Here is a 25,853-nt window from a genome sequence, read left to right as displayed (position 1 = left end):
CCTAAAATTCATGAGTGTTACGATGTAATTTCAAGTTAATGCGAACTAATATTTCCTCTCAAAGTGAACCCTCTTGCTTTATATATGATGCAAATCGTAAAATACTAAAACTCGTTAGATAAATAAGGGTTTCTTGGATAGAACAAAACAGTGTGAAATACAGAAAAAATTCCGTGCGAATGTTCAAAATAACAGAGATAAAACCTGCCGTTAAAGCTAATTTAACGGAAAGCAAAGCAGTCTATTCTTAAATAAAGAAGGATTAAGACTGACTTGGCTACGTACCTTTTAAAACTTAAAGCTGGCCTAATCCATGCTAAAATGTTCTCAAACGCCGATATTGCAGAATTATCTAGGTCGTTATAAATGCTCTGAAACCATGGCAGCGTTGAGTGGTTGTGAAAAGTTGTGAGAGGATTGGATTGGAGAAGTGAAGGCGTATTCAGAATGCAAAATTGAATTTTTACAAGTGTTGATTTTCGTGTAAAATGACATAAGGAAGTTTAGCAACTGATAATCGATCGAGGCTCTTGTCCTCTCACACCTGCACAGTTGTTAATAAGTAACTACATAATTTGAAAGGGCAGTTGGATGAAAATAGATAAAAATAGCAAATGACTTTAAACTTAATTAAACTTATCTATTATGGCCGTAATAGTAGCCACTGCAACATATTTTCTTCACAGTAAAAAGTGCCGGATAAAAATTTATCAATTTCATTCAGCATCAAAACTGTGAGTAAATAGCGTCGTTTACTCGTACCCTATTGTTCTTTTCTCTATGTCTCAACTTCAAGTTGCTCCCAGACTAAAATTTTCACTAATCTGGTTTTGATATAATCATGATTTAACAAATTGACATCAGATTTATATGTGTCTGTCCTCTCATTGACAATAAATAAGGATGTTTGCATGATGGCGTCATTTGACTCCCACTACCAAGATACTTCGCGAATTTTTTTCTCATTTAAATTTGTATTCCCTCATGAGAATAGTAAGACAATTGGTGCTAATTAACTGAACAAAAGAAAGTGTGCAAGGGAGTCTGGTAGTAGAGGTCAATGACGCCATCATGCAAACGTCCTATTGTCCAGGGTGTTAAAAAAAGGTCTCTATCATTACAAGCTCACCGTTCGTCTCCCTTCGATGCACAGGCACCTTTCAAGATGGCGCAGGGAACCGTGAAGGGGACTATTGGTCTCTAAGCAAAGGAAGGTTTTTTAGCCACGTAAAACGGTGAGGTCTCGTAGTCCACTAAAGAACCTTACTCACTCATGACAGAAATCTGTACACGTATGCTAATGAGTTCAAAAGCTGGCACTTGTGCGTGACTATAGCTTCTTAAAAACCTGTATATAAGGCCCCGTCCACACGTATCCGGAAATTTTTGTATCCGCAAATTATCCTTTGCGGATACGAAAATGTTTGCGTCCACACACAGCGTATTCGAATCGTTTTCACCGTCCACACGTATCCGTGTTCGTAAAAGTGTCCGGATACGGATACAAAAATTTGCGGACACTTGTGGACGCAACCCGTATCCGTAAAAAAAATTTGCGGATACAAAAATTTGCGGTACGTGTGGACGGAGCCTAAATGACAAAGAAGTTGTCGGATTCAGTTTTTCTCTATGTATATTCAGGGCCGTAGCCACCGTTTTTTTTTTTTTTTTTTTTTTTTTCGTGCAAATTAACCTAATTAAACAACAGAGTTACTTTTTTCCTCACCTGTTTTCCTCATGGCAGGATAAACACTATTTCACCGGCAACATTTCCCCGCTCTTTTCTAATTCGTTTGCAAATCAAATTCAAGCGAAAGTAATGCACAACAGCTCGAAACCATAGAGTGCAAACAATTAATCCGTGAAACACTAATTACTAAATAGTACAAAATAGTGCTAATTAAACAATAGAAAACAATGGAATTTGCATGAAATTGTGCTATTTAGTATTACTAAAGTTTCACGATTATATTGTTTGCACTCTATTGAAATTCTGTTGTAAAGACATTATGGGAAGCCGAAGGGCAACTTTATTGGAGGAAAATTTATCAACTGCACAACTGTCAGAGTCTTTCTTTATATACCCTTGACACTTTTCAATAAGTAGCACATCTACAAAGCAATTGAATCTGCTGGTATTTAGAACAATATGCTAAACACCAAGACTTCATGTTTGTTTGCCCCCTCGGCATCTCATAATTCAAGATGGCCGCCGTATCAGTGAAAAGGTAATAAGCAGTAGGTCGTATTTGTTAACGGATGGGTCTAGAAGGCCACCAAAGCCATGTGCGAAAAACCGAATTTCATAATTGTTTGAAATACCTGAAATACCTAGAAGCTAGTGCAGTTGTGAATTGATGTGGCAATCCTTGAAAAGCGTCATTTCATGCATATAAACAGCTTAAAACTTATATTTTACAACCACCACTCCCCATACGGGGCTCTTCCATGAGGTTCCCTTCACACGCACTACCACTACATTCTATATTCACAGCATGCAACACTCAACTCATTTATTTGTTTTGCTCTTAACGGAGGGAGGAATCTGGAGATCCCAGAGAAAACCATCGTGGCAAGGGAGAGAACAATACATCAAGCAAACTCAACTCACATATGATCCAGTCTGAGCCAGGACTCGAACCCGGACCAGAGTGGTGAGAGGCGAGCGGCAAACAAATCACTAAAAGGCGGTAAGTTGTACTTATAACTATTAAGACTTTTAATTACGACCCAACATATTTCCAAGCTGAATGACTAGACTAGTACTGCTTAATTTACGCAGCTCATGCTGATAGTAATTCATGAATTGAAGTCAAAACACAACCATATTGTGTACAATGAAAATTCAAATTTCTCAAAACGCAATTAAAAATAAATAACTCAACAGAGACATTTTCCGTTAAAACGTAAGGGAAAACCCTATGAAAAAACTATAGTTTTATCAATTATTATTAATATACTTGTAAATAATCAGAAAAATCTTGCAATCGGCTAGCTATACAGATAGCTAAAAAAATCTTTATATCTTTTTTGATCATTATATATCGAAATTTATCCTGGCAGTCGTGACTAAAAAATGAATGAATCGAAGATATGTCCGTCGTTTCCACAATTTAAATTTTTTAGTACGATAAGTTTTCTAGTACTGAAAACTTACGATACAGTAAGGACACTTGAACCTAAACGAAAAAGTTTTGCGAACGAAATTTTTTGACATTAAAAAAAATGCATACTGTAAGATTGTCTCCCCGATTAGTAGGGCGCTTGTGCCAGGCCAGAAGTATTCGAGACGTTAATAAACTTATTATTATTATTATTAGTAGTAGTAGTAGTAGAAGTGATATTTATTCATCTATCGCCCGGTGTATTTGCACTCAATGCTTCATTTTTAGAAGGTTTGAAAGTTCAGGGGAAAATAACTTGAAAAACCTCGAAGTGTTGACGGTTCGAGTGTCCTCAGCTCCTTGTAAAACTTTCCATTTATTCTTTCCTTGAGTAAAGGTTATCCCTTGTAACTATTATATTCCACTTGAGCAACCTTGTTCTCGATTTTCAATTCATAAGAATAAAGGTTTCTTATTAAAACGGGCTTTCAACCACAGAAAATGGTGTCATATATTAAAGGTTCAAACAAAACTAATAACAACTGAACCTCAACGAAACACTTACCAAAGTGGTGACAATTTCTTTCCACTAATTTTTTTTCACGATTGTCTCAGAACTATCAATATAACGTAAAAAGGAGAGAAGAAATATTAGCTTTTGGTTTGCGTATTCTTGCAATCCGCGCAGGGGTTTGTGGTGTACGTAGTTCTATTCGTGACCTAAGCCTAGAAAATAGCGTGGGGAACACTGGTAATAACGTAAATTGGTCTTTAGTTCGTCCGGTTATGAGGGCTTGATTACTGCCTACTGTGGTGCCCTGCTGTGAACTTTAATATATGCAATCCATCCATTCATTCATCCATCCCTCCGTCCCTCCCTCCCTCCCTCCATCCATCCATCTAACCATGCATGCATCCATCCCTCCCTCCGTCCCTCCATCCATCCATCCATCCATCCATCCATCCATCCATCCATCCATCCATCCATCCACCCACCCACCCATCCACCTCCATCCATGCGTCCATCCATTCATCCAATTAATTATCTCATTAATCAATCAATCAATCAATCAATTATTTCTTTTATTATTTCATTTACTTACACTTTCGTTCTTTCTATCAACCCTTCTCAGTTTTCTGTGTTTACAAATTTTTCTTTTTTATTATCTCTTTTGTTTCATAAATACAAAATATAAATTTGATTTAAAAAAAATCATATCCAAAATATACAACTAACACTAGGACGCAACATAAACAGAATACACTTGATCGGACAAGATCTCCTTCCAGTGGGCTAAATAACCGATATATGTTGAGGTTTTTGATTAAAAAAAAAAGACAAGTTCAATCGATTAGACCGTTCCGGAAAATGAACACTAGTAAAGCTGAGCGGTGAACGCGGCGCGCAAGGTACTGAGTGGACAAAATGACCGGCATTTTGGGAGCTTGGAAGAACGAAGCAAACATGGTGGTGAAGTGAACTTGTTTCCATTCTTCCTTTATGCTATATTTAATAGCCTGGGAAAGAGGGCCTGCCGGCAAAACAGCTAAACGCGCTATGATTGGCTGAAACAAAATTCACCGACCGCTCAGCTAGCTGTGAGCAAACTAGTGAATTTGAGCTGCGTCGTTGTGTGTACGAAACAAATAAATGTATGTTGGAAATGATATTTTATAAGTAACTTGAAATTTTTGTGATAAAAAGGTTATGCTTGACTGGCTATATATACGGAGTAAAAGATATATAACATTACATGTTGGTCTAACTACACCTAGTATTGTATTTTTAAATTAAAAAAATTAAGGTGGTCGCCGACGGCTAATAAGTTAGGCGGAACCGGAATATATATTATCTTTGTCGACTACAAACTACGCTGGATATCTCTCAACACTAATTTCAATGTTCATAACGATAATGACGATAAGAAGCACCTGTTATTTCATTTCATTTTCAATTATTCGTTTGGTGCTGAACAAGAGCGAGTTACCGGGACGAATATTGTAAAAGCCTTATGCGCCTCCCGAGCAATGAATCACGATAATGATGACGATTTATACACAAATATATTAGTTAATTATCATCAATTGCAACTGCTTTAATGATCCAAACTAAGGCGGAAACTGCCTACAGATGACTATCGACCACTGAAAAATCGCTAGGTTTTTTCCAAAGGCTTTTGATGTATTGTTTTGAAACTTTAAAAAAAAATTGAAAAATATATATATCATTGAAATATTCCAGCATCAGTTTTGTTCGTGTTCCAGCAAAGGTCCATGGAATTTCAACGTGTTTGTATTGTTGAAGTTGTGCATTCTTTACTTTACCGCGGATATTTGTGAAAATTTTGGGGCTAGCCATGAGTAAATGAGTCTGTAATCAAGGAACACAGTGGTATCTGTCTAATTGCATGAAGCAAGTACTTAATCTTTACATCTGAAGCCGACCTATCTATCATACAGCTTATTAGCAGTGCGATGCCCCTTCTTAGCTCTACGGACAAGGTTAAATAAAATAGAAAGAACAAATCAAAGGAATAAACACATTTCATTTCTGAAATCTTTTCCTAACAATACTGTTATTAAAAAGCTTTGGTAGCGCCGCAAGATTCTAACGCATGCCGGGCAGGAAATTACACAGTTTGAAAAGGCCAGCTTATCTAAATAGTGACGTAGCAATTGACGTTACCTCTAAACTTGACATAATGAAGCCTGCAAAAATAGTCCCTTTCACAGTTCCCTGCGCCAACTTGAAAGGTAGCCGAGACTTTGCATCGAAGCAAGACGAACGGTGAGCTTGCAATGATATAGAGACCTTTTTTTAACACCTTGGACAATTATTCGCAGTTCTCTGTTCATGAGCTCGTAACTAGGGTGCCGCAATAACCCAGTGAGTTATCTATCTTATGGACCCTCTATGGATTCATGGTTACTGCTGTCGATCGGTGACGCTGGCCAGATGACACGGGCAACTGAGCTCTTTAGGAGCAAACCATTGAATGAAAATATCATATCAATGTTCTGCCTCCATACAAAGCGTTCTCTCCATCTAGGTACCGTCAAAGTGATTAAATATACCTTATTTCTAGGAAAAACTCGTCGAAAAGATATTCGTGCCAAAACCAGAACTTTGTACCCACTTTTGCGCATGCGCGTTGGTCGAAACACCGAAAAAGAAGTTAATCGAAAAATGAAACATTAAATAAATATTGATCTGAACATAATGTCGTCATGAACGTAGTCTTGTTTCGCTGGTCTTTGTAATAAATAAAATATAAAGAAAATTTTTTAGGGGAGACAGTGTTTTGAAAATACGTCCCACATGTACGGGAGAGGGTAAGCGTTGTAAGAAATTAACTTTATACGCTCAATTTCGAGTTTGCTGGTCATAGCAAGGGGTTAATCATCTACGGTCTAGGGGCCGACTAACGTCTCCCTTAGGCTTTGACCGAGCTTCCTGATCAGTCTGTAAATCTTCGGATAGCGGTGTCGGGGCCGAAATCTCCGGTGTAGCCGTAAATGCTTCGCGCTGCCATACGACGGTTCAGCACTCCATGTCTGGAAGTATGGTCCTATTAAACTTATAAACCAATAAAATCAATAATGTAAAATTATAATGCTTACTAGGAAACAACTACAGGTCACTGCGCATGAATAGACTATTATTTGCAGCAAAACGGCTCTAGCAACCTAATGCGCATGAGCAGAACATTATTTGTAGATAGTTATTTGCAGTTATCGGCCAATCGAAAAAGAAAAAAAAAGGAGAAATAATTTGAATGGTAATAGAAATCATCAACGCGTATAGAGTTTTGTAATTCTGAAACAAGATCCTGTTGTTCCTTTTCCTTCAGCTCATGTTGCAAACACTAATGATTTCTCTTAAACATAACACACAGTAAGAAAATATTTCCTCCCTCTATCTCAAAATGTCTTTCAAATATATTCAAGTTCTTGTTATTCTCGTATTGACAATCAAATAACAGTCACGCGATAGTTTATTGTAAATTGTCTGTAAACCGGAAGTATATGCAGGACACGCGGAGCCAAGTTCATGACGTAACTCAGGTACCTTTTTATCGACGAACAATTTAGAAAACTTGCTCAGAACAGCATTTCGACTGCAGGGGATAGTAGGAAAACTATCACAGCACACAAACAAATAATGAGGATAAACAAATAAAAAAAGAACCTGTCGGTCACTGCTGCAACGTACTGCCATTCCTCTCTCTTCTCATCCACTTCCGAATCCTCAGTAGCTTGGCCAGAGGCGTTACAGCAACAACAGCAGGAGTGCTGGTTCCTTTGAGGTTCAGGAGGGTAGCGTGCCGCTTCTGAATCAAGGAAGACACGGATGACTGGCGCGTGTTGTGTCTTATCAATGTTGTTAGGAAGCTAGAGCTTTGACTTAACATCGACGAAGGTCTCCAGTTTTCTGCTTAGCACGCTGTGCCGTTGGACTTTCCGCCGCTTGTCGTTGGATTCATTCAGGAAGCTTCCTTTGTTTGAGTTTGCTCTTTCACGGCTCGATATTTTGACCTCATTAGCGATGGCTATGTGCTTAGGTGGTCTTATCCCGAGTGCTGGGCCTAGACGACTGAATGCAAGGATACGAATCCAGAATGGTATTTCAGTTGATGGTTTGTTGTAATAGAAGGAGAGAGAGACACATGTGGCGATAAGAGAGGACCCCATTATGAACAGAGAGCAGGAAAAGTATCTACCTATCAAGGGCACAACTTCAGACGTTGGAGGAATATTATCGATGAAGATGAGCATAAAGACCGTCATCCCTAGGAGGATGGTTATGGTAAGAGAAACCCTTTCTCCTGACTCTGGTGGAAATCGGAAGGTCAGAGCTGATAGAAACGTTAACAACACGCATGGGAGAATAAGATTCATAAAGTAAAACAAAGCACGTCTTCTCAGGTGGAAGGTATAGATCAGCGTTATGTAAGGTGCTTTGCAGCACGAGAAATAGGCAATGTTTCTTCTGGCATTTCCCGAGAGCATCTCCCACTCTCCATTGGTTATATACATGCTGAGGTCTGCAGTTCCTCTAGCGTTTGTCAAGTTCAGTTGGTGTCCATCGTATGCCCATGAACCAAACTCTAGCTTACACTGTTGGTCATCCAGGGGGAAGTTGGTGATATCGATCTTGCATTCGCTTTGTACCTTGTATGGGAGAAAGCCAACGTAACTTTGCCACTTGAGTAGAGAAGGACTTTTGTGGTGAACTTGTACATCTCTCCACTGGAGTCAGAATCAACAGCTAAAATATAGAATTATCACTTATAAGGTTATAGGGAATTTGGATATTTCTCCTTTAATTTCCAACATCATTTTTATCATCATTTTCATCGCTATCATCATCGTCACCATCATCGGCAATGAATCAATTTCATTATAATAATCATACCAATATGAACTACATATATAGATCTTTCAAGGGTAATTAGAATAATCCTGGACAAAAATGCATTCATAACATCATAATTATTATCCCCATCAATTTCATGATCATTTATCATCATCATCATACATCTTATCATCATCATCATCATACATCATTATCATCATTATCATCATCATACATCATTATCATCATCATCATCATTCATCATCATTATCATCACACAGACAGCATTTCTCATCACAGACCATTATCAACCAGGATCATCAGACCATCATCACACACACATACACAATCAGCAACAGCATACATCATATCATTACATCATATCATCAGCAGCATCATCATCACATACAGCATCATACACAACATCATTAGCAACATTCATCGATCACTACATCAATCATCATCATCATCATCATCACATCATCATACCATACATCATCATCATACATCTTATCATCATTATCATCATCATCATCATCATTATCATCATCATCACACATCATTATCATCATACATCATTATCATCATTATCATCATCATCATCATCATCATACATCATTCTCATCATACATCATTATCATCATTATCATCATCATCATCATACATCATCATCATCACACATCATTATCATCATACGTCATACATCATACGTACTTATTGTAAAGCACTATATCTGGTTTCCAGACCATGTGAGGTTCAACACGGAAGGTTTGTAAGCCACCAAACTCACTCTCATTCCATGTCAGCCATGGGTCATGCCATTCCTAGAAAGAACACAACATACACTAAGACTAAGAGCAGCATTTCGCGTGAGAAGTAAAAATATACAGTACGTTGATGTTGATAATAGTGCCCTTTATGATTCCCTTCACGACTTCTCTCTGTTCTGTGTAGCTTTAGCTTTCAATGCCCGTTATAAGGAGCACAAAACACTGTTAGTATCAGGGATTAAAAGGTTTAAGGTGCAGCTTTGAGCGCTTCATACATGAGATACGAGAGAATTTGGCAACCACCCCCCGCGTTATTAAAGTAAAATAAATACCTTTACCTTCGCCATCTTGATAGGTAACCGAGGATGTTAAAGAAAGTATATAACATTGCAAGGTCACCGCTCTCCTCGCTTAGATTCACCACTGTCTATACATCGGTTCACTTATTAAACACAAAGCATTCAAACGAGGCTGCGAGGTTCATATTGAAATAATCCTTTCAAAACTACCTTGAAGCCTCGAGTGAATGCTTTGTGTATGACCAGTATAGCGATGTATGGATGGTGTTAGATGCACGATTTCATTTCAAGAACTGTGAAGAGGTCGACTCTTCATTTAATAAACAGAAAAATAATAATAATTATGATAAAAACACATACAGAAAAATAGCTCTTTTTTACACAAAACTCACCAATCGAACCCATAGATTACTTATAAGAATTTGCCTCTTTTCTTGCTGCAAAGAGAAAAAAATCAAAAACAAAAAAGTGGAATGCATAAAGATTATTAGTATATAAATCGTAATTAGAATTATTAATTCATATAAAAAATCGCACGACACCTCGAGTATAATTGGATAGGTAACGGTATTAGGTAATAGTCCCCTTCACAGTTCCCGGTTTGCAGCGATAGAGACCTTTTTTTAAACACATTTGACAATTATTCACTTTTCTCGCGTCTCATTGCAAATTCACCGTTCGTCTTGCTTTGATTTAGAGGCACGGCTACCTTTCAAGATGGCGTTCAGGAACTGTGAAGGGGACTATTGAACCAACATAAGTATATTACCCTCTGTCTCCAATGACAGGTAATGTAATATATCGGAAGAAATATACAAGATATTCCAAAAAAAAAAAAAAAAAAAAAAACTTGCTAGTTCCGATCACCCTATACTACTCATGCTTATGCAAAAGGAATTTGATGGTTGCAATGGAAAAAAACAGAGGATTTTACACTTACCAAATGTACAATCTGACTAAAACCAATATCAAAGATAACTGGCACCACGTCAGTTACATGTCTCACGGGCCGGACTGCGTTGCTGTAATTGGTGAATAAGAACGTAAACAAGCGATACTCGGGGTTACCAGTCTTGAAGTTGGCATCATGACCTAGAAAAAAGATGTATTGTAAAATAAACACCCACTACGGTCAATAGATGAGTGTTTTGACTTACAAAACAAGAGACCACACACACAGGGAGTGTGTGGGTCCGAGATTATTCATCATGAAACAACATGTAAAATAGAGTACCGATAAACAAAAATAATCAGTAGATACAAAAAGATAGCTGAGTAATAGAGAGAAAGTAAGAAATGACGGGAAAAGATAAAGAAAACGAAGAAAAGTGCCTGAAAAGAGCTAGGTTTCAAGATCCGATTATGGGGTTTTAATTTATATAGTTTCATGCAGCGAAGTTCGTTTTTGTTTTCGCTTTCCGTAATAGAGTTCCAACATGATTATTTTAAAATCCCCTGTTGGTATTGTATTAAATAAATCAACAATTAATTCGTGGGTTCAATTCGAATCCCGCGCGCCACCAATACATCTCCCAATAATACTCAGAATATTATCGTTATAAGCACCGCAACTCAAGTCTCCCCAATTACTACAGCTTATGGTCTACGCATGTGCACCTCACTTCCGCTTCCCTATAATTCCATAATTTCTATGATGTCACCATTACGTCATAAAGAAAAGGCCGCTTTAAACTAATTTATAATTTTTGAAACCTTTAATCCTTTCCTGACATTGTGTGAAAAGCGCTTGCAGATCGAGTTATTCAAGACGAAGTTGTAGCCGTTTCAATGCGGCTAGGTGTGCCAGACAAAAGCCGCCCACAACCTCCTTAAACTAGTAAAGATAAACCCCTTGGGGAATTAATAACTTTCTTGAAATTCAAAATTCCTGTTTAAAAAATGCATATAGTTGTAATTATAGGTATTACTAGGACGACTGTAGAATATCGAACTTACCAGCCAATGAATGCACTTTACGGGAAAGAAAAATAACTCCCAGCAACAGAAGATGGCGAATCAGTGGTTGCATCATGTTCATCTTCACTTTGAAACCAAAATGTTGGATGAAAAAATTGAAGCTATGAATAAAAGAACATCTTAGACGCTTTTAAGATCATTTTTCAATCACCCAAACAACTTTGCTTGATTACAATTTGAAAATCTTGCTAGCATGAGCTGTGGCTTATGTTAAATCTGTACTAAATGAAAACTCCAGCTTAATTTGCTTTTAAAAAAAAGTCAAGCTTGTTACGACGTAAGTAAGCTTAATTTATTTTCATTCTACAATTGCCTTGGACCAATTGCTTTGGCAATTTTTTAAAGTAGCGACAGCACTTACTTTCTCTTTATATATATATTAAGTTTGACCAGGCAGGTTTGATTGGCTTGCCAAGAGCAATATTCTTTTTTCCTCTGTGCTTACAGCATAAGTTTGAGCATCTTTATCAGAATTACAATGATCGCGAAACTCGAAAGCACCTCGATCGCCGTGGTGTTGCTTTCCAATTTAGAAAATTAATATTTCAAATGGTTCTTTTAGCTTGTCGTACATCAACAGGAAATAACTTTCTCCCTTGATATACAGCCTTCTAATTGACTTTAGCAAAACCACCCAGCAGGACTACTAGTTGATTATGATTAAAAACTGTTCAATATGTTTGACTCATTAATTATTGAAGATATACTGTGAATTGAGCGGGAAACTCTTTCACAATCTGAGAACATAATATCCATCTTGAGTTTAGTATATGGCAAAAAAAAAAAAAAAAAAAAAAAAAACAAAACAAAAAAAAACAACAAAACAAACAAGCAAACAACAACAACAACAAAAAAAAACGAAATTCCGACTGATCGTGATTTAAAAAAAATATTTTTAGTCAAAAAGCCGACAAATGTGATTCTTAAGGCTGATCAAAGCTTTTGATTCTTCGTATGAAAGAGTTAAGAAATGCTCTATCAATGGTTTTAAAATTACAGTACCCTGCATTAATGCAGTTAATAAGATGGTGAGAGAGGACAACAAATGGTCCAATTCATGTCAGTATTGATAACCACACAACCATTCGCAATTACACTGTAAGCGTAATTTTATAAGAATTTGTAAAAAGGAATCAAAGGTGATGTAATCCCTATAATTAGTGACTTGAAATAGAAAGCAACTTCTGCTCTTATGATGTTAACCATCAATGAACGCATCTTGAATTATTGATAAGACATGAAGCAGAGCAAAAGATAAAATGCCTTCTTGTCTAAAGACGAAGACGAAGCAAAAAAGAAAAACAAGCAATTCTTTTTTATAGAGATTTGTTTATTTATATCATTTAGTTAATTCAAGATCGGGAGTACCGCACGGATCTAGAATAGTGTTTTATTGCATGGTATCAATCAGCTGAGTGAATCTCATTACGAACCTACGATACTGACAGGCTAACACTGCCCGTCATGTGCTATCATGCCAGATAGAAAAACTATGCAAACTCCAACCTCGGCTTGGAAATATCATTCATGGTCACTGAACGGAACTGTAAGATGGAGTATTGAAAGAAACAGATTACATAATCACGTGAACGTCATCGCGATCTACAAATAAGATCTACGTCATGTCCTCGTCGACCTGTCAATACAGCGATCTCTTTAATGACGTCTGAGTTGAGCTCTGAAAAATAGATAGAAAAAAAGATTTAACCAATTAAAAAAAGACAAGGATTTTGGATTGCGAAGCTCACTTATGACTTGTTATCGATTTTCGACTTATTTTTTCCATGTTTTTTCATCGTTTAGTTACTCATGCCTTTTGTTTTCCATTCAATCATTCACTCGTTCGTTTGTTCGTTCATTCAATTGAATCTAATTTTTCTTTCTTTCTCTTCCTTTCTTTCTTTCTTTCTTCCTTTCTTCCTTCCTGTCTTCCTTCCTTGCTTTTCTTTTCTTTATCTTATTTCCTCCCTAATACCTTTCCTAACTTTCACATCCATTTTATACCGTACACTACATTTTCAATGTCACAATGAAGAAATACGCAATGGCAAAAAAATCAACATCGAAGAAATACCTTTGTTCACTTTATCTAGATATCAGTGCACTCTTATTTTACCTTTAGAAAATCCGTTCTCTTGATAAAATTTCAAACACATTTCAAGTTCATGCATTGAATATTCTGGTACGCGAACACTTGTCAATGGAGTAACAGCAGATTCAGCCCTTCTATAAAACAAATAAGAGACAAGAAAAACGAAAAAAAATAGTATAGAGTGTAGACTTGCAGAAACTGGAAACGCGTGACGTCATAGTCGCCAGATTTTGGGAAAGAGATAGAGATGGGAGGGCAAAATCCCAGAAAAGAATCGAAAACATTCCCAAGTAGTAGATAAATAAAATAATTTGGTGAGAAAGTTTATAAATGAAAGTGAAATATAGGAAAATGATGAAAAAGTGTTTATGTATGAGTTCATAGCTGGGGGAAGATAAAAACGTGAAGCCAATCTGTCTAATACTAGAGAACCTTCGTTTTGTTGAGCTGGAATGTATAACAAATACTGAAACAGGAATTCGTTCATCCAGTGAAGGAAGAACGTAATTGCAAAAGCATTGTCTTGATCCGTTTTTGATCAAGTATCAAGGTACGTGCACGTGACTACAATGCAAAGTCGCCATTGGTCATTGATCTCATGCATTATTAATGAGTTTGAGACATTTATGTAATGCGCAAGAATTTAATCATTATTGAATTATTAATATTAAGGGGTATCATTAATTTATGTTATTGGTATTCACCTGTCCTAGAAGATCAGTGACCTTTATAAGATTTGCTGTGGTTTCTTTGGATTCCAGTTCGCGATAACGCAAAAACCATCACCGCATTTTGCTGGAATAGGAGGAAAGAAAATAAGAACATACAGCGTTGTGGTAAACGCAGACAAAACAATTTAAAATGATTGCCATAAATAATTATTAATATCAGAAACGCTTTTCCGGCGATAAGTTTAGACTCAATGATGAAAATACCCGGCCTTTACTTTATTTTATACGTGCTGAAAGAATCATATAAAGTTAAATTCAAGAATATTTAGCTTTTTTTGTGTGTGTTTTTTTTTTTCCTATTTGCGGCACGTATTCGATTCTTAATCCTTTTAAATTTATTTTAACAGTTTCGTTGGATTTCAAAAAAGTATGTGTTATCAGTTGTTTACACTTACCAAACCTTTGTCAGCGTCTAAGAGTTTCGTGAAGTGATGGACAATGCTCAGCTCTTTGGGCTTTATCTAAGAGGTTAGTTACGAAATATAGAATCTACATTACCACGATAGATATGATTGAAATGGAAATAGTTAAAAGAAGCGATTTCCAAAAATTATGAATGTCTAGCACCGTATGGTGCTAAGTTGAGCAAGACTCTAAGATTTGAGGTAAAGATAAATAGAATATACTTGGCTATTTTAGTGTTGTTGTGTTGGGCTTGTTGGGCTTGTTGTTGTTTGGGGGTGGGGGGCTGATGGCCATATTGAAATTTCGTTTTAAAAAATTGCGCACTATTTAGCTGTTGATTTTGCCTTTTCCACCCCAGGTTTATAAAATTTGAAATTTGATTCGATATTTCGAAATATCATATCAGTGCATTGCCTAAACCAAATTGTTCAAATGAATTGCTAAAAAGTACGTAATAGGATAAAAAACGGTTTTATATATTTTATAGAAGAAAAAAATACTTATTGAAAAACGTCTTTGAATCTACTATTGCATGCCCTAACAAAGCGGTCCTTTGTTTCAAAGAGCTTCCAAGGTGTTTTACTAACGATTTAAACACCTCTACGTATGAATCAATGTAAAATAGCCATACCAACCTACCCATTTATCTTTTGTATCTTTGAATGACGTCTTGCCAAAGAAGCCATTGAATTCGTCCACTGCAAATAAGAATTTCAAACTAGAAAGGAAATAAAAGTGAATGAAATAGTTATGCCAAGTTAGAAAATAATAAAGAAAACAGTCCCCTTCACAGTTCCCTGTCCCACCTTGAAAGGTAGCTGTGCCTTTGCATTGATTAAGCGAGATGGGGAAAAAAAGGGTCACTATCATTGCAAGCTCACCATTCGTCTCGCTTCGATGCAAAGGAATGGCTACTTTTCAAGATGGCGCCGGGAACTCTGGAGGGGACTATTCTCAGTTAGAAAAATAAAATGGAAGAGACGTTTATTGAACCATTTGTATTGATAAAAATAAACTGTCCTTTTCGTTTAATGTAATTTTGTTATTTTGCTATGTTTTTCCTTCTGAAACACAGGCTTCACAAATTCATTCATCGTCACAGAGGTCCTTTATACTGAATCGAGCCAGAATGTCAAAAAATATAATTATACTATTACCTGGATTCTTTTTTGAGTTCTTTAAGCACTACGCCTACAACATCTGGTGCATAATCGATTCGTTTCAAACCCTAAACAAGAAAAACACGTATGATGGGTTACCTGCGGTTAAAAACACTACACATACTACATGTATAAAACACATTTCCCTGTGAGATAAGATGTCTAAACTCGAGTACTGTAAAATCTCTCCTTCTAAAAAGCCCGCTAAAGTCATTTAACGCAGATGTCCTTTCAGGCCCTCAATTCCCAAAGGAAAACGCATTCGCGTGGACAAGGCCTTTACCACTCTTTTCACTGCTACGCGGTGATCGAGACAACAGTCGTAACAGGGAATTAGGGAAATACACTGCCGCCAATCAGAGAATATAAAGGTACCGACCAATTTATTTGACTGACGGTGTGTATTGCCCAATATTCTCTTGAGTAAAAGTTTCTTCTAGTTTACGTTGTATCCATATTCATGTGTCTTTTCGTGTGCAACCACTAAACAAAGAAATTATACTCTAGAGAAAAACATGTAGTCTGAAATGGGAAAACAGTGAATTAGGTCTACATGTATTTAACGGTAAATTAAATTTTTAGTTCTCTTTGGGATTTGTATTTTAATGTGTTTTAAGTAGGTAGTTCTACGAACCTGGTCAATAACGTTGAGTAGTGATTTTCCCTTTCCTGTGCTGTCTAGTTTACCCCATGTGTACTTCTCACTGGTCGTTATCTAATATTAAGCAACAATTATAATTATAAAATAACTGTTATGAATGTCGCGTTCAGATTGGCTTAGAGCGTGTGCTTTATGAGAGCACATTGCACGCGCGCGCACTTTCCGTTGCGTCATTCCTATCTAAAATAATGGTTATTGTAATTTGTATTTTATAAAAGAAATAAAAAACTTGCTTGCTGTGCTGTGTGCCGTTATAAAGCACTTGGGGATTGGCAGAACACTCGAGAAGTGTCCAGAAGCACTCTGCTTCGTGTTCTGCCAACCCCCGCGTGCTTTATGACTGCACACAGCACGCGCACGCGGTTTCTGTTTCTTCATAAACAACTGACACAAATCTAACATGTTTTTGAAGGGTGGAATAAAGGGTTTTCTCTGGGTACTGTACTTCCGTTCCCTCCCTCCGTAAGAGGCTCGTGATATTGTTAAAGCATGACTCAATAAAAAGCCATTGTATGTAATACACTCAGCTTTTTGCCAAGTGAACCATTTCTTTGGTAATGAGAGGCCCATACCTTGCTTAAGTAATCTGTATTGATATCCCTAATGGTCTTGAGCCATTTGGCAGATTCCTCTGGCTGGTCAAACCGGTTTTCTCTTGATTTTGATAATTGAATACCATTTTTGCTATGGACCCAACTGAAAACTAACAGGAAAGAAAAGAAAATGAAATATATGATTTCAGATTAAAAAATATTGTATAAAAATGATCGGACTGGGACCGACTGTCATGGTGGTCGGACGTGTCCAACTTTAGTCCGTAAACCTGGTCTACTTTCTGCTTAATTCATATGTAGAAGAAAAATCTCATAGAACTAGAAAAGTTAAATGTCGAAAAGGAGAGAAAGAGAACCAAATTCTTCAGTATCATCGCAAGAATCTTCGCCAATTTCAAAAAGTTGCAAAATGTCGAACGAAGAACACGTGGAAGGAAAGAACACTGACAGTGAAAAACCAACGCTGGAAATGATTTATACCAAGTTAATGAGTGTAGAAGACAACACAGTTAAACTCATAAATGAATATGCTGAACTTAAAAAAAATTATGAGAAACTTAAAGAATCCTTCGAAGAACAATCTGGTAAAATTCATGAGCTTCAAGTGGAATTAAAAGAGCAATGCGATGTAGGCAATGTTACAACAAACGATATATCAGCTTTAAAGTCTAGAGTGAGTCAATTGGAAGAAAATCAAGATGAGATAAGCCAGTACCAAAGGAAATATAACTTGGAAATTCATGGTGTTCCCGAGTGGGACAACGAGGACTTAGAAGAGATCGTCGAAGGAATTGCGAAAGAAGTTAAAGTGGAGATAGATAGTGGCGATATCGATATTGTTCACAGACAGTATTCTAAGATAAAACCCAGACCGATCCTGGTAAAATTTAAATGTTATGAAGATAAGAAGAGTTTATATGAGGCGAGATGGAGGCTTAGGAAGTACGAAGGAGATGACGAAAAGCTAAATGGTGCGGAAAAGATTTTCCTAAATGAGCATCTAACATCTGAAAGAAAGAAGCTGTATGCAGAAGTGAGGAAGCGAGCAAAGCAATATAAATGGGCCAGCTTTCAAACTAGGGATGGAAAGATTTTCGTTAAAAAAGAAAAAGGTGGTAAAACATATAAAATAACAAACAAGTGGACTTGGAAGAATTATTCATGTAAAGCTAAGTATAAAACTGAAATAACTTAAGCTATAGAACTGTATATAAAGACGGTATTTAATTACTGGATATATTTTAGAAGTTAATATTTATATACTGCGCGAAGTTTATCTTTCATCTTAGTTAAATATTACGTCTCCTTTTCAATTTTATTGATTTTTTTCCCCTTTTTTTCTCTATTTTGTCTTACTCTAAAAATTTAAATATGCAGAAGTAGACCTGGAATTTTTGGCTTCATCTCGCTGCGTCCTTTGATAGTTTTGACAATATGTTTGTTAAGTGTTGTATTGTTTCGTTTCGTTTTGTATGTGTATTACGTGTTAGTGTTGTTGATAGTTTTTCAAATTGGATTTTCAATCTTTTTTGTACCAAACAATACTGCTACTTTTATTTTGTCTTCTGGTATCTTGCTATTGTTATACATTAGGGTCTTATTCTTAAAAGAGGAGGATGATGCAAACAGGCATTAATTGTAATATGATATCACTTAATGTCCGTGGAATTAGAGACTCTAAAAAGTGCAAAAAAATCTTTAATTGGCTAAAGACTCATGGAGGTGAAAATGGTATATATCTTATCCAGGAAACGTATAGTTCAGTAGAAATTGAATGCCAATGGAAAAATCGCTTTAATGGAGAAATAGTATTTTCACACGGATCTCGCCATAGCAAAGGTGTGGCTATATTACTGGGGTCGAAAATAGATTATAACATCATAGAAAGGGAGATAGATAGTGAAGGACGCTTTATCATTTTAAAAATCATAATACAAGGACAAGAGTTTTTATTAATAAACTCATATTTTCCAAACATAGAGAAAGAACAAGTCGGTCTATTTGAAAACATTGTGGAAAAACTCGAAAAATTCGAATTAGATAGTAATACAGCGATTGTTTGGGGAGGTGATTTTAATTTCGTAATGGATTTAAAATTAGAAACGGTTGGTGGGAATCCGAAATTGAAAAGTCGATCTATTGAACACTTGCAAACAGTAAAACAAAGTCTTGATTTATGTGATATTTGGCGTTTAAGAAATCCTGAAGCAAAACGATTCACTTGGAGTGGTCATGCACAGGGTACAGCTACACATAAACAGCAGAGATTGTATCGTAGATTAGATTATTTTTTTATTTCGGACTATCTTCAACCATCAGTAGAAAAAATAAAAATAACTGTTGCTCCAGCAACTGATCACTCAGCACTAATCATGAAATTATCAACATTACCTGAAACTAGATATGGACCATCATTCTGGAAAATGAATACATCCTTACTAAATGATGAAAATTATGTTAAGAAAGTTAAGGATGTTATACTTAGAACTAAACAGGATATGTTTGAAAATAATACTACGAACCCCAATCTGAGATGGGAGTTAATAAAGTATGAAGCTAGAAAAGTTTCAATTGCTTTTTCAAAAGCTAAGACAAGACGTCTGCGAACAGAGTACAAGGACTTAGAAGTGCAAATAGAACAAATCGAAAAGAAAGAAAATTGGTTTAAGAATGAAACATTAGTAAGGGAATATGAAAATATTAAAAATCAAATAAATGATTACAGCAATTATATCACGGAGGGGTTAATTATAAGATCAAAAGTGACTTGGTTTGAGCAAGGTGAAAAGAGTAACAAATTTTTTCTGAACTTAGAAAAGCATAGGAAATCGAAGACACATATACGTAAAATAATAGATGATGGAGAAGAAGTATCTAGTGAAAAGATTATACTAGAAAAACTAAAAGTTTTTTATCAAAAAATTTACGAAAGGAAAAACAGGTTTACTGAGAAAGAATGTTTTGATTTTATAGATAGTGTTAAAACAACAAAGACATTAAATGAGGAAGATAGAAAAAAAGTAGAAGGTTATCTAACAACAGGAGAATGTTATGAAAGTTTGAAAAAAATGGCAAACAATAAAACTCCTGGCAATGATGGACTACCAAAAGAATTTTATATATGCTTTTGGAAAGAACTGGGCCAGGAAATGGTAAATTCTTTTAATTATAGTTTTGAAAAAGGTTTCTTAACTACAACTCAAAGACAAGTAATTGTAACGCTATTAGAAAAACCTGACAAAGATGTTAGATTTATAGAAAACTGGCGTCCAATTAGTCTCATAAACGTTGACGTAAAGGTATGTAGTAAAGCACTCAGTGAAAGAATGATGAAATTACTACCAAAATTAATTCATCCGAACCAAGCCGCCTTTGTAAAAGGGCGAAATATTGAAGAGCCTTTGAGGTATATTGCTGATTTGTTTGAATTTGCTGTAGAAAATGATGCCTCTTATGTACTTTTCGCTGCAGATTTTCAGAAAGCTTTCGACTCAGTAGAGCATAATTTCATTTTTGCAACTCTAAAACATTTCGGTTTTGGTGAAAATTTCATACAGTGGATTAGAGTTTTGTTGGCGGATATCAAAAGCTGTATTCAAAATAATGGAAATGTTACAGATTTCTTTGTATTAGAGAGAGGTACGAAGCAAGGTGACCCTATTTCACCTTACTTGTTTATTTTGGTGATAGAAGTAATGGCAGAGCTAGTTCGAAGTAATTGTGATATACATGGAGTTAAGTTACAGAGGAATTCACTGGAAGAGATAAAATTGGCTTTGTTTGCAGACGATGCATCCTTTACATTAAAGGATATTCCATCGCTAAAAAATACCCTGGAAATATTAAAACATTTTGGAAAATTTTCTTCTTTGGAATTAAATCTAGAAAAATCAGAAGTAGGATGGATTGGTCAAGTGAAAGATATTGATTTGCTGCCCTCTACAATAGAAAAGAAGGTAAACTTACATAATGAAGGTATAAAAATCTTGGGCGTATATTTTTCTCACAACCAGGAATGGATGGAAGTAAATAACTTTGATAGAGTTTTTGAAAAATTTAAAGCTACACTAAATATGTGGAGACAAAGAAATTTAACTGTATATGGTAAGGCGGTAATTGTTAGGAGCTTAGCCATCAGTAAACTGTGTTATGTCCTTTCTGTGTTAAGTGCACCTCTACACTATGTAAAACATGTGAAAGATGAAATCGCAAATTTTATCTGGAACGGTAAAAAACCCAAAATTAAATATACAACATTGATAAATGATTTTGATCAAGGGGGAATACGCCTTCCCGATTTAGACTCGATGATAGGAGCAAACCGCATAAGGTGGGCTTTAAAGATTAGAAATAGTGAAAAAGATGTCTACTGGAGGTCAGTATGTGAGAAAATCTTTGAGCAGATAGGAGGATTACAATATCTTGAGGAAAATTTAGATCAGGCTGCCTTATTAGCCCAAATAAAATACATTCCAAAATTTTATAAAGAAATAATTCATGCATGGTCAGAAGTTAGTAAAATTAATTTAACAAATCAAGACGACATTCTAAGACAACCAATCTGGTTCAATAGACTGATAAAGGTAAATGCTGAAAATATATCTATAAAAAGACTAGCAATGAAAGGTGTGAAGTCAGTGCATCAGGTATGGATAGGAAAGGAACCGACATGGAAAGAAGCTAAAGAACAAGGGTGGAGTGACGTGGATTATCTATTATGGAGAGCCATTTTAAATGCGATTCCAAAAGAATGGAAAATAAAACTAAGACAGCAAATTAGTTTGGGTAGAGACAGATTAAAAACAATGCAGAAAGTTACCTACATCGGTAAGGGATATGAGAGGTATCCGGTGGAAAAGATAAACACAAAAATGATTTATTGGATGTTGATCAAATGGAAGGATTTTAAACCAACTGCCCAAAAATGTATAGGAAAAAAGTTGAAAATTGAAGGTATTGATTGGTCATCGGTCTATTCAAGGATTTACGAAAGTACTATAGATACAAAATTAAGGGCTTTTCAGTATAAAATTTTAAATAATTGTTTATATCTGAATCAGAAATTGTATGTTTTCAAACTAGTCCATTCTCCAAAATGTAGTTTTTGTTTAGAAGAAAATGAAACAATGTCTCACTTTTATGTAGAGTGTGTTGAAACTAGAAATTTTTATTTCAAGTGTTGTGAATGGCTAAAAGGGGCTTCAATAGTACTTCCTGTCTTAAATTTTGAAAATATTCTATTAGGAAATAGTGAAGATGTTTTGGTCAATTATTTGTTTGTTTTGTGGAAATATGTTGTGTATCAGTGTAGAAGCAAGCAAAAAATTCCAGTGTTAAATGATTTTCAAACAAGTTTAAGATATTATGAAAAGTTAGAATGTGAAGTAGCTAAAAAAAGGTCGAAATTGTTAGTGCATTTAAAAAAATATGAAAAGATTAGGGTGATTTTGTAAGTTGATTGGAATATCGAACGGATGAAATAGTGATATCTAAAATATAGTTCAAATAAATAAATTAAAAAATTAGTAGCATTGTAAATTAGACGACCCTCTGTAAAGAAAAAAAATTTTTTTGTATTGTTGTCAAGTAAGAATTATAAATGTTGTAAAAAATATTGTAAAAAATAAATAAATAAAAAATTAGATGTAAAAAAAAAAAAAAAAAAAAAAAAAGATTTATGATTGGTCTCTAGTTGAAAGGAACAGAGTCCATGATAGGAATTGACCTTTTGCAACAACAGGACCTTACGTGACCCTACCCCCAGTAAAAAGACATGTTGTGTCAAAATGAACACCAGAAATGGAAAGAGCACCTCGAAATTAGTAAGAAGGCAAAGTTTCAGCTTATGGCATGGACCACAGGAGAAATGTACTGGATAGTATGCTATGCCCTCCAGCGCATTTTGCCATGCAAATCCTTACAAAATATAATTTTTTATATTTAATGCTATTTCTACTATAGTCAACATCATAAGCTAAAGCTTTGCCTCCTTACTAATATTGAGGTGCTCTTTCCATTTCTGGTATTTATTTTGACATAACGCCTCTTCTTATGGGGGGCAGGGTCACGTGCGCTGTTGTTGCAAAAGGCCTATTGAACCCAAAACCTTCCAGATGCCAGTCAGATGTTATATAATTGTAAGCTGGATCTGAAAAGCCCACTTGGGAGCTTCTAATAAAGCATATCGTATTGTATTGTATGTTCTAGCCACTGGGTTGCAGGAAAGATTCATGATGAGCAGTTCATTTACTGGGTTCATTATATTTGACATATGCATGGCCAAAAATACCTGTGAAATCATATAATACACATATATGCATGCATAGAAAGCTTGTGCAACCTGCAACAGTTTTGTTCATGAGATGTACAAGTTGCATGAGATTATTGTAGCTAGTACATAAAATATGCAAAAACATAACATCACATCTTACTAATTATTAAAACTAACATATAGATGATGAGGTACATGTATGTACAGCAGAATTTATTTTTTGTTCTTACCACTTGGTACCAATAAAATAAACATTCCTGTTTTCATTGCAGCATGAACCACTTGAGAGAGAGACAGAGTTTTGCCACAACCTGGTTCACCATCTTGGAAACTCATCAAGGAATAAAAACTTAGTATTTGAAGCATTGGAATCAATATTTGATATCAAGAAATTATAAATAAATGTTATGTCTTATTGTGTAAAGATTGTCCTTCCTATGTAAGGGTATTTTTTTATGGCAAAACTGTAACACATTTGTGGCCCTTGCTTCATCATGATCAAGATTGTAATAACTATTTAGAAGTTGATTTTTGTGGAGGGAGAAAGACAAAGAACCCAAAGAAAACTCTGGAAGTACAGGAGAGATCCAACAAGGAACTCTAAGTACTCACATGCGTGCAGCATCAGGTTTTGAATAGAACCTGGAACACATTTGTAAGCTCGGCAAGCACTATCATTTCTATGGCGTAGGCCCCTAGTCTGTAGTTCCCTTGAGTGAATGGTTTTGGTTCTGTGTTATTGTTTATTGCTATTGATAACTTTCAAATTATTATAATTGCAGCAATCAAATATTAGAGTTACCTCTTTTGCCTATTGAAGCAATTGATGTCTTTTTTATATAATGACAAGCTATTTTTTTGAAAAGGATACAAAACACAAATTTTGGTTGTGGTTCCCCAGGTGTCCATCCCTTCAGTTGCTCTATGACTTGTAAAGCTGGCTTTCTGACCATCAGATAGAGATTCCCTTTCTATGATAAATACATTTACAAAGATTACAATCAAGAATAACCATGTGCCTTCTTAGCCCCTTTTTCCTTCAGTGCAGAGAGAGAGAGAGAGAGAGAGAGAGAGAGAGAGAGAGAGAGAGAGAGAGAGAGAGAGAGAGATAATAGAGAGAGAGAGAGAGAAAGAATAAGAGAGAGAGAGAGAGAGAGAGAGAGAGAAAGAGAGAGAGAAAGAGAGGGAGAGAGAGAGAGCAAGCATCATTTGAGAATGTTTAGGTGAAGGGTAGATCATAAGCTTACCTCAGAACCTGATCTTTTAAAGAATCTCTTTGGTAAACAGTGCAATAAAGAATTACTGACATCACTCTCTGGTAGACGGTAGAAATGACCAAGGTGAGCATTTGAATGCTGATTCTAATCAAGGATAATTCAAAGAATGCGTATATCAATAATCCAAATAAATTTCACAATTACTTTGAGGGTGCTAGCAGCATTGTTTTCCTGTTTTTTGAGTGGGAAACGATACAGCAAATTCATGGACATACTCACTGTAGCCATGTAAACCATATCTTATGATAGCCGTAAGTACAACATGAGCTGAGTGCATTGTGATCATGAGGGATAAAATATCTATGGTTTTCAACCATTCCCAGGAGAATTAAATAACAAGAGACGGCAGCCATGTTGGAGGATATAACAAAAGAATTCATTGACAATTCTTTTGTTAAGTTCCTCCAACATGCCTGCCGTGAAAACCATCAATACTCAACAGCCATTTTCCCATGTTAGCTCAAGATTGGAATGCACTCGGCCTGTCACAAATTTGATTGATATTAATATCTAAAACACCAGATGTCTGGAGTCGGTTAGGTCACAGAACTGCAAAAAGGGCTGTAAAAGTTTTTTTCCCGCATTTTCTGTCGCTCTGAATTTGTAGTCTACCACAGGGAGCCCAATCAACTGGGTCCCAAAAAACATTCACAGATCGATGAACAAGGTTCACGAAATGTAAACGGATACTACTATGAACCAAACAATACAGCAGTAAAGCGGTACACAATGTTAAAAAGCAGTGAAATTTAGAAAAGAAAAACACATGGCCGATAAAATTTTTATTCCGCGCACGTGTGTGTGCCCTGGTAATTCAATTTGTTTTTTACCGGATCATTTTCTTGTATAACAACGGAGATTTCTGGATTTCTTTTCGTAGCCGCATTTGAGCTGAACACTCGCCATATATTCTGGGTGATCACCTTCTAAAAATTCAATAAAGCAAAATAAATATTTTCAAAACTATTCACTGAGCCTTTTTATGCGTCTTCACTTTACCTGAGAAAAACACGTTCTACCGGGATTCAAAGACTTCATAAAAACACCTATAACAAAAGCATATCATTACCCTTAATACAAGATAGTCTAAGATGAGATTTTTCTTATAAAAAGAAACAAAATTAAGGTTTTTTTTCTTGCTTAAAAACTCTTACCTGCGGCCGCCATTTTCTTGCGCACAACATCAGTACGCACAT

General features: G+C 35.8%; 1 protein-coding gene, 2 long non-coding RNA genes and 1 pseudogene across 4 annotated transcripts; 1 reads left to right on the top strand and 3 right to left on the bottom strand.

The window, feature by feature from the left end:
* Positions 1–2,526: 2,526 nt before the first annotated feature.
* On the top strand, positions 2,527–23,761 carry LOC148906240 (uncharacterized). The gene is made up of 3 exons (XR_016121251.1): positions 2,527–2,690; positions 14,677–14,797; positions 23,653–23,761. It is a non-coding gene; the product is annotated as an uncharacterized LOC148906240 (long non-coding RNA).
* On the bottom strand, positions 7,070–11,567 carry LOC116301079 (neuronal acetylcholine receptor subunit alpha-10-like; annotated as a pseudogene). The gene is made up of 5 exons (XR_016121418.1): positions 11,486–11,567; positions 10,470–10,621; positions 9,922–9,966; positions 9,164–9,284; positions 7,070–8,373 (listed from the first exon to the last, which is right to left on the bottom strand). The product of XR_016121418.1 is annotated as a neuronal acetylcholine receptor subunit alpha-10-like (transcript).
* On the bottom strand, positions 12,883–14,126 carry LOC148906241 (uncharacterized). The gene is made up of 2 exons (XR_016121250.1): positions 13,623–14,126; positions 12,883–13,184 (listed from the first exon to the last, which is right to left on the bottom strand). It is a non-coding gene; the product is annotated as an uncharacterized LOC148906241 (long non-coding RNA).
* LOC116301057 (small ribosomal subunit protein mS29) lies at positions 14,254–25,852 on the bottom strand. The gene is made up of 12 exons (XM_031710063.2): positions 25,812–25,852; positions 25,657–25,703; positions 25,488–25,583; positions 24,628–24,741; positions 24,252–24,351; positions 23,611–23,703; positions 17,128–17,258; positions 16,529–16,609; positions 15,892–15,962; positions 15,374–15,452; positions 14,725–14,790; positions 14,254–14,393 (listed from the first exon to the last, which is right to left on the bottom strand). The coding sequence occupies exons 1-12, from the start codon at positions 25,822–25,824 to the stop codon at positions 14,316–14,318; spliced, it is 969 nt and encodes a 322-aa protein (XP_031565923.2). The 5' UTR covers positions 25,825–25,852; the 3' UTR covers positions 14,254–14,315.
* Position 25,853: the final 1 nt, after the last annotated feature.

This window comes from Actinia tenebrosa, unplaced genomic scaffold (assembly GCF_029948245.1).
Source record: "Actinia tenebrosa isolate PJP-AT-01 unplaced genomic scaffold, QUT_ActTen_1.0 PGA_scaffold5__44_contigs__length_20552954, whole genome shotgun sequence".
Lineage (NCBI taxonomy): Eukaryota > Metazoa > Cnidaria > Anthozoa > Actiniaria > Actiniidae > Actinia > Actinia tenebrosa.
This window is presented reverse-complemented; position numbering and strand designations above follow the sequence as displayed.

Coding starts and splice junctions, on each gene's coding strand:
- LOC116301057 (XM_031710063.2), bottom strand. Junction 16,610..17,127: donor ATACAGATTACTTAAGCAAG/GTATGGGCCTCT, acceptor GCTTAATATTAG/ATAACGACCAGTGAGAAGTA. Junction 15,453..15,891: donor GAACTCAAAAAAGAATCCAG/GTAATAGTATAA, acceptor TTTCCTTTCTAG/TTTGAAATTCTTATTTGCAG.